Source organism: Onychomys torridus, chromosome 6 (genome assembly GCF_903995425.1).
Source record: "Onychomys torridus chromosome 6, mOncTor1.1, whole genome shotgun sequence".
In the NCBI taxonomy this organism is placed as follows: Eukaryota; Metazoa; Chordata; class Mammalia; order Rodentia; family Cricetidae; genus Onychomys; species Onychomys torridus.
The window spans coordinates 114,232,117-114,245,665 of record NC_050448.1 but is presented as its reverse complement, the minus strand read 5'-3'; the positions used below and the strand labels follow the sequence as shown (position 1 = coordinate 114,245,665).

The window sequence follows — 13,549 nt, the reverse complement described above, 5'->3', positions numbered from 1 at the left end:
TGTGGAGAACTTCCAGGCATCATTTGCCTTTCCTTTTCTGTTGGCACTCCATAACTTGTAAGTATTTGAGACAAAAGTCAATAATAGATAGCTTTCTGGAAATAAAGAATTTATCCTTTTATTTACCCACTTACTGAGTGTTGAGTATGCACCTCCTTTATGCTAATCGACAAGTATAGTGCGTTAACTACAGCCATCAAGGTGCCCATACAGTGTGCTGGAGAGTGTATATCAGCATCAAGGTGCTCATACAGTGTGCTGGAGAGTGTATATCAGCATCAAGGTGCCCATACAGTGTGCTGGAGAGTGTCTATCAACATCAAGGTGCCCATACAGTGTGCTGGAGAGTGTATATCAGCATCAAGGTGCCCATACAGTGTGCTGGAGAGTGTCTGTCAACATCAAGGTGCCCATACAGTGTGCTGGAGAGTGTATATCAGCATCAAGGTGCCCATACAGTGTGCTGGAGAGTGTATATCAGCATCAAGGTGCCCATACAGTGTGATGGAGAGTGCATATCAGCATCAAGGTGCCCATACAGTGTACTGGAGAGTGTATATCAGCATCAAGGTGCCCATACAGTGTGATGGAGAGTGCATATCAGCATCAAGGTGCCCATACAGTGTACTGGAGAGTGTATATCAGCATCAAGGTGCCCATACAGTGTGCTGGAGAGTGTCTATCAACATCAAGGTGCCCATACAGTGTGCTGGAGAGTGTATATCAGCATCAAGGTGCCCATACAATGTGCTGGAGAGTGTATATCAGCATCAAGGTGCCCATACAGTGTGCTGGAGAGTGTCTGTCAACATGAAGGTGCCCATACAGTGTGCTGGAGAGTGTCTATCAACATCAAGGTGCCCATACAGTGTGCTAGAGAGTGTATATCAGCATCAAGGTGCCCATACAATGTGCTGGAGAGTGTATATCAGCATCAAGGTGCCCATACAGTGTGCTGGAGAGTGTCTGTCAACATCAAGGTGCCCATACAGTGTGATGGAGAGTGCATATCAACATCAAGGTGCCCATACAGTGTGCTGGAGAGTGTCTATCAGCATCAAGGTGCCCATACAGTGTGATGGAGAGTGTCTGTCAACATCAAGGTGCCCATACAGTGTGCTGGAGAGTGTCTATCAGCATCAAGGTGCCCATACAGTGTGCTGGAGAGTGTCTATCAACATCAAGGTGCCCATACAGTGTGCTGGAGAGTGTCTATCAGCATCAAGGTGCCCATACAGTGTGCTGGAGAGTGTCTATCAGCAGTATAGAAAATGAGCTGTCAGACCTGGGTGTTTATAAAGAGTGACCCTGGAGGACTAAGGAAGAGGAGGCCTTGGTAGGATGACCTCTGAGGTGATGATGACATGGGAAAGGAACTTGATCAGAGGGTGTCAAGGGTGCTACTGAAGATGTGATGATGGGAAGCCCTCAGAAGGACTTCAGTGTCAGTGATAGGTGTGTGTGGAGTGACAGTAAGAGACCTGACAGAGCAGGGTGGGAGAATACATTTAGAGGGAAGTCTATGTATTTAGTTTTGGACTCCTTAATTTGTTATGTTTGCAAAATATATAGGAGATTGGATTGGAGGCATAGATATTAATATTTGTAGTCAGGATCAGTTAAATCAGAAAATTAGTGTTTATTGAGTTACTCTTACAGTGTACTGCATTGCTTTGTTCTGTAATTTTGAACTGTTTCTTTAAAACTGGTTTTACTGGGTAAGCACAGTGGTGCATGCGTTTAACCCTAGCACTTGGGAGACTGAGGCAAGGGCATCTTTGATCTCAAGGCCAGCCTGGTCTTTGTAGCATGGTCAAGGCTTAGCTAGGGCTACATACTGAGACTCCAAACAAAAGGAAAAAAAGCCCTGTTTGTACTCAGTTTAGAAATGTTATATTTAGAGACTTATTTTTAAATTATTCTCCAGTCCAATCTAATATAACAATCTTTAGCTAAGTACTTGCTAAGTATTAGGGGAACATTAGGACATACAGGTTAAAAGAAAATTTGAGCATTAAGAGCAGAAGTTCTTGGCCTGTGGGTCACGACCCCTTTGGGGGGGTCACATAAAAGATACCCTACATATCAGATATTTATATTACCTTTTGTAACAGTAGCAAAATTACAGTTATGTGCGTAGCAATGAAATCATTTTATGGTTGGGAGTTAACAACATGAAGAACTGTATTAAAGCATTGCAACTTCACAAGGTTGAAAACCACTGAACTAGAGCATGCTCTTTGTTTTTAAACTTCTTGATATAAGTTTTTAAATTCAATCTTTCCCAAAGAGTACATCATTCCTCTCTTTCAAGTGGGGATACCATATTTCTAGAATTACCATAAACTTGCCATGTACAAAACTTGATGAAAATATATGCTGTTGGGATGGAGATTTAGCTGAGTGATGGAAGACTTGTATAGGCCTTAGGTTGGGTCACTAGTACACACACACACACACACACACACACACACACACACACACACACAGAGAGAGAGAGAGAGAGAGAGAGAGAGAGAGAGAGAGAGAGAGAGAGAGAGAAGGTGTCTTATTTGGAAGAAAGATCTTATTATTGGTTCCACTATTTTCAATTTTTACTGTGTTGATTTTCTTCACTGAAAATGGTACAGTTGTGTAGTATTTATGAGTTAAAAAACACTGCTGATGTTTTAGTGTACATCCGTCAGATTGTATTAGTATTAAGTCTATACTAACATGTTTTATAAACCTTAAAAAAACTTTAAGAATGTTCATGATAGACTTTTATTATTTTATGTGTATGGATGTTTTGTCTACCTGTATGTCTGCCACGCATGCATTCCCGGAGCCCTTGGAGGCCAGAAGAAGGATTTAGATCCCTTGGGTCTGGAGTTACAGACAGTTGTGAACAGCTGTGTGGGTGCTAGGAACCAAGCCTGGGTCCTCTGAAAAAGCAGCCAGTCCTCTTAACTGCTGTGCCATCTCTCCTACCCCAGGAAAAATATTTTTGAAAACAACCGTTAAGGCTACATTTTAAAAGTACTACAATAGGAAACTGGAAGTGTGTGTAAGACACATTTGTTGGCTGTGAAGAAGATTTGTGCAGCTGCAGATTGTTGGAAGTACTTGTCATTCTGTGGAGAACCTGTCTCCTTAAATTAGAAAGAACGGACCGTGTCTTTGTGTTTACTTTCTCACTGATAGTTTGTCGATTAAATGAGAAAACAAAAAACAAAAAAACTAGCTATATTTATTGTTGGTGATAAAACTAGATTTTCAAAATAAAATTAAAATTTGGGAAACTTATGTCACATTTGTTACATAGATAGCTTTCCAATATTTAATATACTGCTTTAAAAATAAGATTGGTGATGATATAATCAATTTAGTAATTTGAAAAAACTTATTGAGGTATGTCAGCACTTGGAGATAAACATAATTCAGTGGCTAATGTTTTTTAAGTGACTAATGCAAAATAAAAACAGCCTGTGTACACGAAAGATTTAATGTGTAAGAGACCAGCAGATTCTAATGTAATAGTTGGAATTGATCAAGTGTTGGTTCTGATTTCACATGGCAGCTAACTGTTGAGGAAGTACAACTTTGCTCTACTATCACAGCATATCCACAGTTACCTGAGAGGGGCATAAAATACTACCTTTCCAGCTGTCTGTAGAAGACATGGTTGTCTTTTCCACTTCTGTTCAATCAAAACAACACATTATACGAGACTGCATGTAGGAGAAAAGATGACGCTGCCATCTTCTGCTGAGCTACACATAGAGCCTATAATGACAAGCCACTTTCGTTGTTTTGTTTTTATACTACTACTTTTCATGTAAAACACATGTTTAGATGACTTGCAAAATAAAACTTTAAAAGTCTTAGTTTTTACTTTTGCATTTTAAATAGAAATAAAACAAAAGTTCTCTGGTAAATCCCAATAAAATGTAAATTCTGAGATTCCATGGTCTAGGACAGTCAACTTAGAATTCAGGAGCAGAGAATGAACATCATAACCCAGAATGTATTGCTTTTTAAAGTGATACATGTGAAGCGCTTTTCAAATGGTAGTATAAAAATAGGCTTTGTATCACATTTAATATTAATTGAAATCATTGCAACTTTTCTAAACCTTCATTTTTTTATTAAGCAATTTTTTTATTCATTTTACACACCAATCAAAGATCCCCCTCTTCCCTCCTCCCACCCCCCAGCCTCCCCTCCCAACCCACCCCTCATTGCCCTCCACAAGAAGGCAAGGCCTCCCATGAGGAGGCACATCCAGTAGAGGCAAGTCCAAGCCCTTCCCTCTGCCTCAAGGCTTCACAGGATATCCCATCATAGGTAGTGAGTGGGCTCCAAAAGGCCTGCTCATGCACCAGCGATGGATTCTGATCCTACCACCAGGGGTCCCCCAGCAGATCAGGCTACACAACTGTCTAGTCATGCAGAGGGCTTACCTAGTCCAGTCCCTTGGGGCTCCCCAGCCATTGGTCCAACTTTCATGAGTTCCTCTAGTTTGCTAAAGCCTTCATTTTTATTTTCTGTCTGTACAGAGATACAGAGCTGCTGAGATGCTTCAGCAGTTAGATGGTGCTTGTCACCCAACCTGACATCTTGAGTTCAGTCCCTGGGAGACCCATAGGGTAGAAGGAGAAAACTTGCCCCTCAAGTCCACAAAGGTGCCCGACATGAGCATACTTGTGGACACACACACACACACACACACACACACACACACATACACACACACACACACACACACACACACACACACACACACATACACACACACACACACACACACACACACACACATACACACACACAGTTAATAAATAAATGTAAAAGAAGAGAATAGCAGCAAACTATGAAACTATGCTTTCATTACTAATTTTTCTCAAGTGTACCTGGTTTCTTCTATAAGGCATAGCAATTGGAAAACAATCATTGATAATCTGTGATATTCATGATGTTTTAGTTACATAGGGAGTTTCTAGCTCATAATTGAGTTAAATGGACAGTTGTTTTTTTTAAATTTACAGTAGATTATTACATGCAGTGCTCAGGGAGGGCCATTTGGAATATAGATGGAGGCTGATTCTATCTTGTGCAATGGTTTTCAATCTGTGGTTAACGTTCTGGGGAGGTGTTGAGCGACCCTTTCATAGGGGTCGTATATCAGATATTTGCATTATGATTCATAACAGAAAAATTATAGTCATGAAGTAGCAATAAAATGATTTTATGGGGGGGAGTCACCACAAAATGAGGAACTGTATTAAAGGGTCCCAGCGTTAGGAAGGTTGAGAACCACTAGTATAGCAGGAACTTTTGTACACTAGTAGTTACTGGTTTTCCTTTTGCCGTGTGATGGTTAGGATACTGAAGTGTTTTGTTTTTTTGTCTTTCTGTGAACAGATAATCTCAGTGACACCTTAAAGAAACTGAAGATAACGGCTGTTGACAGGACAGAGGACTGTTTAGAAGGATGCTTGGATTGTCTGCTTCAAGCCTTGGCTCAGAATAGTAAGTTTCATTGTTTATTCAAATTCCAGACCGAAAAAGGATCAGACTAGCATTGTCTAGAAATTGGTATATACTTAGGCACATAACTTGTATTCACATATCTTGAATTCTTTTGAATCTTACTCTTGAATGCTGAAATTGTTTCCAATGTTCTGTCCGCCTACCCACCCTTCACTGAAAACTACTCAAAACCCAGCTGATAGTCAAAGAAAAGAGAAATTGATTGGGGGTGATGACATTTATACCAGCTCCAGAGAGGAGCCATTATGGCTTTCCCCCAACACCTACATTTGTGCTTTTATAACAAAACAAAAATCAAAAGGCTAAACAGTTATGTGTAAGGAAGGGACAGCAGAAACCAAAGGGGGTTTAAAATACTTCACATTGTTTTTCTTAGTGCTTCTCTTTTAGCTTTTAAAAGAATTTTATTTTAAGATCATATATTTATACATAGAATACATTGGAAAGAACTATATTTCTGAAAATCTAGGACCAAGTTTGGTGTTCACTGTCTGATAAATAATTCCAAAGAGAGAAATCACATAATTCTGCATTGACTATCACAATGTGTTATTGCATTTGATAGAACATGTTTTTTCTGTTCACTAATTTTTGTGTTAACGTAGCAAGTGGATATGTATAAAATGATCTTCATTTTATCCATAATCTACTTGTTTGTACCATATTTGTATTTGATTATGCTATTCTCCTCATGGACTAATTATGTAGCCCTGTCCAAGAATTTAGGGGAGAGTATATTGTTATGTTTTTAATTTCAAGTACTCAGAGGTGAGTCTATTTCTTTAGTTTTTCTTAAACTGCCTAGAAAATACAAAATAATCGATTACAGTTCTCTTCATGGAAAAGGGCACATTTTGAAGCTAACCTGGATTTTCTTTTCTTGTCACTGTGACAAGAACAACTTGAAAAAAGATTTCTTTTGGTTCATGATTTCAGTCCATCATGGCGGGTCATGGTAGGATAGAGTTGTTCAGCTACCAGCAACCAGGAAGTAGAGAAAGGGAGGCATTGGGACTTTTAAAGGAAAACCCTTCATCATCGACCTCCTTTAGTTAGTGCTAACTCCAGAAGTTTCTACCATCTCCCCGAATAGCATTGTCTGTTGGTGACCAGGCTTCAACATATGAGGTTGTTGCTCGCGGCATTTCATATTCAGACGGTAACATAGCCTTTAAATTTGAGTCTTGGTAACCTTTCCTTTTGAGATTGAAACTCTGTCTAGCCATTTAATGCAGAGATGACAGATGAGTTGAGACAAGAAGTTCAGTGAGAACATTTGCATAGTGTTCAAGATGGTAAAGAAAAAGAAATGTCTAATCCTGTGCTGCCCATCACTGTAGGAGCTTGGCTGGTCATGCTTTGTGAAATCCACTAAAACGAACTTTTTCAGTAGCCTGCCAGGTGATGACTTATGCAGAGCACAGATGTAAAACATTCCCACAACCATAGGAAGTTTTTTTGAATAGTGTTGGTCTAGAAACCAGACAGAACACGATAACCTGATTTTACAAGTGCTTATGTTGGCGGTTTTGCACAACACACTTCTCTTAAGTGGACCGAGGGTCGGCGTAGTTTTTTTAAGAGTTGTGTTGTTATAACCTTCCTCTGTTTTCCACTGTCAGCTCATTTTTTTACTCCATGTTTATTTGAGGGGAGAAAAGACTTTTTAAAGGAAACCATTAGCTTTAGAAACTGGACGATATAAAGATGGTTTCCTTAGTAACGTGTGGAAAGGCCGGAGTTGAGGGAGGAAAGTGACGAAGGGAAGTAAAGGTCCTTTAAATGACAGGTTGAAGAAAGGTTGCCTGGTATGAGTGTTGGATTACATTCAAAACCTGCATGTAGGCTTGTTGAATTTGCGTATTGAAAATGGTCTTAGAATTGTGTCAAACAGAATCTTAAGGTCATATACCCGTAAGGTGCTTAACAGAACCAACAGAATATGAACTAAAGATAATGAAAAAGTGTTTCCTTAGCAGTCTCATAAAGTTTGTAAATGTTCTCATTTCTAAGACTACTAAAAGAATTTGACACAGGAAGTTCTTGAGGTTTGTATTTGACTTAAAAAGTCATTGAAAAGCATATTATTGAAGAAAATATAATTTTGAAGTATCTACAACTGTGACTTTGGCATATCTGAACTGTATATTATGAATGATTACAATCTGAAATTAGAATTGTAAAATATTTTTAGATTTTTTTTAATTTTTGAAATTAAAATATAATTACATCATTCACCCTTTCCCTTCCCTCCCTCCAGCTCCTCCCATCCCCCTCTTACTCCCTCCAGTTCCTTCCTTAATACATAGAGAAAGCCTGCTCAGTCTGCATAGTGTTGCTTGTGTGTGTGTGACCGCAGGCTGATGACTTGGTGTTGGTTCATCAATCTGGGGCCCTACTCTACCCTGGGGAAGACTGTTTCTCTTGTTCTCAGAATCCCTTGGTTGCCTGTTCTTTGCCTGTGTTCAGGGCCCTGTGAGATTTCCCTTTTCCATGTCAGCGTGTTGGCTGGTGTTGTCCGTGTTCAGGTCTTATTCAGGCAGCCATGTTGTTCAGACATCATGGGTGCAGTTTTTCTGACATTTCTAGGACACAGTCTCATGGCAAACGTCTGCTTCTTTGGCTCTTAGAGTCTTTCCCCCTCCTCTTCACTGTGTCCCTTCCCAGAGCCTCAGGTGCAGGAGTTGGGTTGTAGATCAGTCAGCTGGGGCTAGGGAGCGCATGATCACTTACTCTTTGCTTCTCTGTGTAGCTTTGCACCTTTCCTGGATCTCGCTCTGTAGACCAGGCAGGCCTTGAACTCTACTCTGCAATTTTAATTGGTTGTGGTTTTCCATAACGGTATCCATCTATTGCAAAGAGAAGTTTCTTTTTTGAGGGCTGAGAACCACATTTAACTGTGGGCATAGGATGAATGTTCAGAATGTAACTAGGAGTGGTTGTAGGGTCTTCCAGATTCATGACATCCTCAAACCCAGTTAGGTTTCCAGTACAATTTCCCAATTGTTGAGAAGGCCTTAAGTCCAATTAGAGAGCTGCTGGTCACTGTCAAGACATGAACGTCACCATTGCATCCTTAGTCATCATGCCATGTTGGCCATAGTTGTAGTTCATGGGCATCATAGTGGGGTAGGACTATTGGTGTTCCTTCCCTTGGAAGCATGCCTGTACCTTCTGGTAACATGAAAGCTAGTCCTCAGGGAAGAGGCTTTCACGTTAGGTAAGGCTCAGATCCTCTGGTTTCTGTGTCCAAAGAGCATGGTGTCTTTAGCAGTAGGGACTTCAACCTCTAGGAGGCAACAAGGACAACATTCTCTCTATGTTTTGGGAGTCTCTGACAAACAACTTGTAAGGGGGTTCCTCATTCCTGGTATTGTGGGTTTTGTTCAATAGTCTATAGCTTTTGGAGCAGGGGATAAGGATTGCCAGCCCAGGTGGAAATTTTCATTTAAATTATATATGTATACACATAGATGTATCTGTACTATATGTAAATTTAGGTAAGTAAATAATAGTATGATTTCCTTATGACCTTTTCAGACACCTTTGCTGTTAGTTTTGCTTTCCTTTTGCTTCTTGTGTGTTTGAGCCAGGGTCATACTAGGTAGTAGTAGCTGGGCTGGAACTCAGTGGTCTGTCTGCCTCTGCCTCTGCCTCCCAAGTGCCAGGATTAAAGGCATACACCATGATGCCAGGCTCCCTTTTCCTAGTTCTTTGAGAATTTTGCATGTGCATGCAGTGTATTGTGATCATCTTCACTCCTGCCTCTGACTACTCTAGAGTCTAGCCTTATCCACTTCATGTCTTTTTTCCTTTAGCTAATGATTGGATCTAATTTGTAGTATCTCGATACATATGGGGGTGGGCCATCCACTGAAATGTGATCTACTTACCAGGAAATATACCCATAAAGAAAACTGACTCTCCTCCCCTTAGTAACCGTAAATTGCCAGTGGCTTCTCCACTAGGGGTTGGAGCTTGTGAGCCCTTGCTCCTCCATTCTAGAATGGTGGCTGGCTTGATCTTGTGCAGGCAACCAGAGCACTGTGAGTTATGACTACATCAGTCATGTCATGTCCAGAAGTTAGTTTCACCCTCCCCTCCCCAACTTGTGCCACTTAAAAATGTCTGCCCCTTTCTCCTCAGTGTTCCCTAAGGTGTGGATGTGTGTGTGTGGGGGTGATGCACGTGTCCCATTTGTCTCTGAGTGTTCCACAGTCACTACTGTGCTTTGACCAGTTGTCAGTTGCTACATTAACACTACTCACTGCACAGAGAAACTGCTTTGATGAGGACTGAAGGCTTCCTTAATCTGTGGTAGTTTGGTACTATGTCAATTTAGCAAAATAAAGGTAGGTTCACCCCTGGAGCCTATGAGCTCCCAGTCTTGGGTTCTAGGTCAGCTTACAGTACCAGACGTATGTTTTCTCCTATGTAGCAGACCTTAAGTTGAAGCAAAAAGCAGTTGTTGACCCTGATAAGTGTTGTGCCACTTTGCCCGCCTTGGACATCTCTTGCCAGGCCAGTCTTCATTGCAGCTCCCAGGTTACTAGCTGGGGAGACTCCTGGCTGGAACGCCTCCTCCATGCTGCCTATTTCATGGCACTGAAATCAGAATTTTATTGTTAACCTTGATATATGGCTTTAATGTGGATTTCTTCTTCCTTTATTCCCTCCCTTCCTGAGTTTAATGTCTATGTCAAATTTTAAAGAAAAATTAGAAGACTTGACTAACTCACTGTATTTTATAGAATACATTTTGCTTGAGCAAGTATTCTGTATAAATCTCTGATCTAAATTAATAACATTCACTCATATAAACACTTTGATCTCACTTTTTAAATATTTTTAGTAAATATATGAAGGCCACCAGCCAAGAAATCAGCCTGTTTGTTCTGGTTTCATTTGATTCTGCTTATAGCTACATGACTTGTAGTAAATGCTTGTCAAATTCTAGTATGATTATTTCATTTTCATTTGAGAATTTAAAACAATGAGCTACCTGTGGTTGCCTAAACATTTTGGAGTTTTTTTTTTTCTTTATTATTATGTGTTTTAATTTTACACATCAGCCATGGGTTCCCCTGTCCTCCCCCCTCCCGCCCCACCCCCACCTTTCCCCCAGCCCCTCCCCTCCATTCCCATGTCCTCCAGGACCAAGACACCCCTGGGGATTCATTTAAACCTGGTGGATTCAATACAGGCAGGTCCTGTCCCCTCCTTCCAGACTGAGCAAAGTGTCCCTGTGTAAGCCCAAGGTTCCAGACAGCCAGCTCATGCACTAAGGACAGGTCCTGGACCCACAGACTGAGTGCCTCCCAAACAGATCAAGCTATTTAATTGTCTCACTTATCCAGAGGGCCTGATCCAGCTAGGGGCTCCACAGCCTTTGGTTCATAATTCATGTGCTTCCATTTGTTTGGCTATTTGTCCCTGTGCTTTTTGCAATCTTGGATTCAACAATTCATGCTCTTGCAGTCCCTCCTCTTTCTTGACAGTTGGACTCCTGGAGCTCCACCTGGGGCCTGTCTGAGGATCTCTGCATCCACTTCCATCAGTTATTGGATGAGAGTTCCAGCATGACAGTTAGGGTGTTTAGTCATCTGATCACCAGACTAGGTCAGATCAGGCTTTCTCTCGACCATTGCCAGCAGACTACAGAGGATATATCATTGTGGATTTCTGGGGATCTCTCGAGCACTCTACCTATTCCTGTTCTCATGTGGTCTTCATTTATCATGGTCTGTTATTCCTCATTCTCGCTTTCTGTTCTTGATCCAGCTGGGATCTCCTGATCCCCTAAGCTTTCTTTCCCTCAAATCTTGCCCTTCATTACTCCCACTGTCGTCCAGGTTGTTCATGTAGATCTCATCCATTTCTCTGTCATTGGGTGATCCTTGGGTCTTTCCTAGGGTCCCGTTTTCTAGGTAGCCTCCCTGGAGTTGTGTAGCAGTCTAGTAATCTTTGTTTTACATCTAGTATCCTCCTACGAGTGAGTACATACCATGTTTGTCCTTCTGAGTCTGGGTTACCTCACTCAGGATGATTTTTTCTAGATCCATCCATTTGCCTGCAAACCTCATGATGTCATTGTTTTTCTCTGCTGAGTAGTACTCCATTGTGTATATGTACCATATTTTCTTTATCCATTCTTCAGTTGACAGGTATCTAGGTTGTTTCCAGGTTCTGGCTATTACAAACAAAGCTGATACGAACATAGCTGAGCAAATGCCCTTGTGGTATGATTGAGCATTCCTTGGGTATATGCCCAAGAGTGCTACAGCTGGGTCTTGGGGGAGATGGATTCCCAATTTTCTAAGGAAGCGCCATATTGATTTCCAAAGTGGCTGTACAAGCTTGCATTCCCACCAGCAGTGGAGGAGAGTTCCAACATCCTCTCCAGCATAAGCTGTCTTCTGTGCTTTTGATCTTAGCCACTCTGACATGTGTAAGGTGGTATCTCGGAGTCATTTTGATTTGCATTTCCTGGATAATTAGGGATGTTGAGCAATTCGTTAAATGTCTTTCAGCCATTTGAACTTCCTCTGTGGAGAATTCTCTGTTTAGTTCTATAGCCCATTTCTTAATTGGACTGTTGGGCATTTTGATGTCTAATTTCTTGAGTTCTTTATATATTCTGGATATCAGCCCTCTGTCAGCTGTGGGGTTGGTGAAGACCTTTTCCCACTCTGTAGGCTGTCACTTTGTTTTGTTGACCATGTCCTTTGCTCTACAAAAGCTTCTCAGTTTCAACAGGTCCCATTGATTGATTGTTTCTCTCAGTGTCTGTGCTACTGGTGTTATATTTAGAAAGTGATCTCCTGTGCCAATGCATTCAAGAGTACTTCCTACTTTCTCTTCTATCAGGTTCAGAGTAGCTGGATTTATGTTGAGGTCTTTGATCCACTTGGATTTAAGTTTTGTGCATGGTGACAGATATGGATCTATTTCCAGCCTTCTACACATTGACATCCAGTTATGACATCACCATTTGTTGAAGATGCTTTCTTTTTTCCATTGTACATTTTTGGCTTCTTTGTCAAAAATTATATGTTCATAGGTGTGCGGGTTAATGTCAGGGTCTTCAATTCGATTCCATTGGTCCACATGTCAGTTTTTATGCCAGTACCTAGCTGTTTTTATTACAGTAGCTCTATAGTAGAGCTTGAGGTCGGGGATTGTGATGCCTCCAGAGGTTGTTTTATTGTACAGGATTCTTTTGGCTATCCTGGGTTTTTTGGTTTTCCATATGAAGTTTAGTATTATTCTTTCCAGATCTGTGAAGAATTGTGTTGGTAATTTGATGGGAATTGCGTTGAATCTGTAGATTGCTTTTGGTAAGATCGCCATTTTTACTATGTTAATCCTGCCTATCCATGAACATGGGAGATCTTTCCATTTTCTGACATCTTCCTCAATTTCTTTTTTCAGGGACTTAAAGTTCTTGTCATATAGGTCCTTCACATGCTTAGTTAGCGTAACCCCAAGGTATTTTATATCATCTGTGGCTATTGTAAAGGGTGATGTATCTCTGATTTCCTCCTCAGCCTGTTTGTCTATTGTATATAGGAGGGCTACTGATATTTTTGAATTGATCTTGTATCCTACAATGTTGCTGAAGGTGTTTATTAGCTGTATCAGTTCCTTGGTTGAATTTTTGGGGTCACTCATGTATACTAACATGTCATCTGCAAATAGGGAAAGCTTGACTTCTTCCTTTCCAATTTGTATCCCCTAAATCTCTTTATCTTGTCGTATAGCTCTGGCTAGAACTTCAAGTACTATATTGAATAAGTATGGGGATAGGGGACAGCCTTGCCTTTGTGGTATTGCTTTGAGTTTTTCTCCATTTAATTTGATGTTGGCTGTTGGCTTACTGTATATTGCCTTTATTATGTTTAGGTATGTTCCCTGTATTCCTGATCACTCCAAGACCTTTATCATGAATGGGTGTTGGATTTTGTCAAATGCCTTTTCTGCATCTAGTGAGATGATTATGTGGTTTTTTTTCTTTGAG

General features: G+C 40.8%; 1 protein-coding gene across 4 annotated transcripts in view; it reads left to right on the top strand.

Annotated features, from left to right (window-relative positions):
• Rap1gds1 (Rap1 GTPase-GDP dissociation stimulator 1) overlaps positions 1–13,549 on the top strand; it is a 143,203-nt gene that overhangs the window by 18,336 nt on the left and 111,318 nt on the right. For all 4 annotated transcript variants that reach the window (XM_036190902.1, XM_036190901.1, XM_036190900.1 and 1 more), the window contains exon 2: positions 5,404–5,511. In XM_036190902.1, the coding sequence (XP_036046795.1) occupies positions 5,404–5,511 (108 nt within the window). The remainder of the gene's footprint in view (positions 1–5,403; positions 5,512–13,549) is intronic.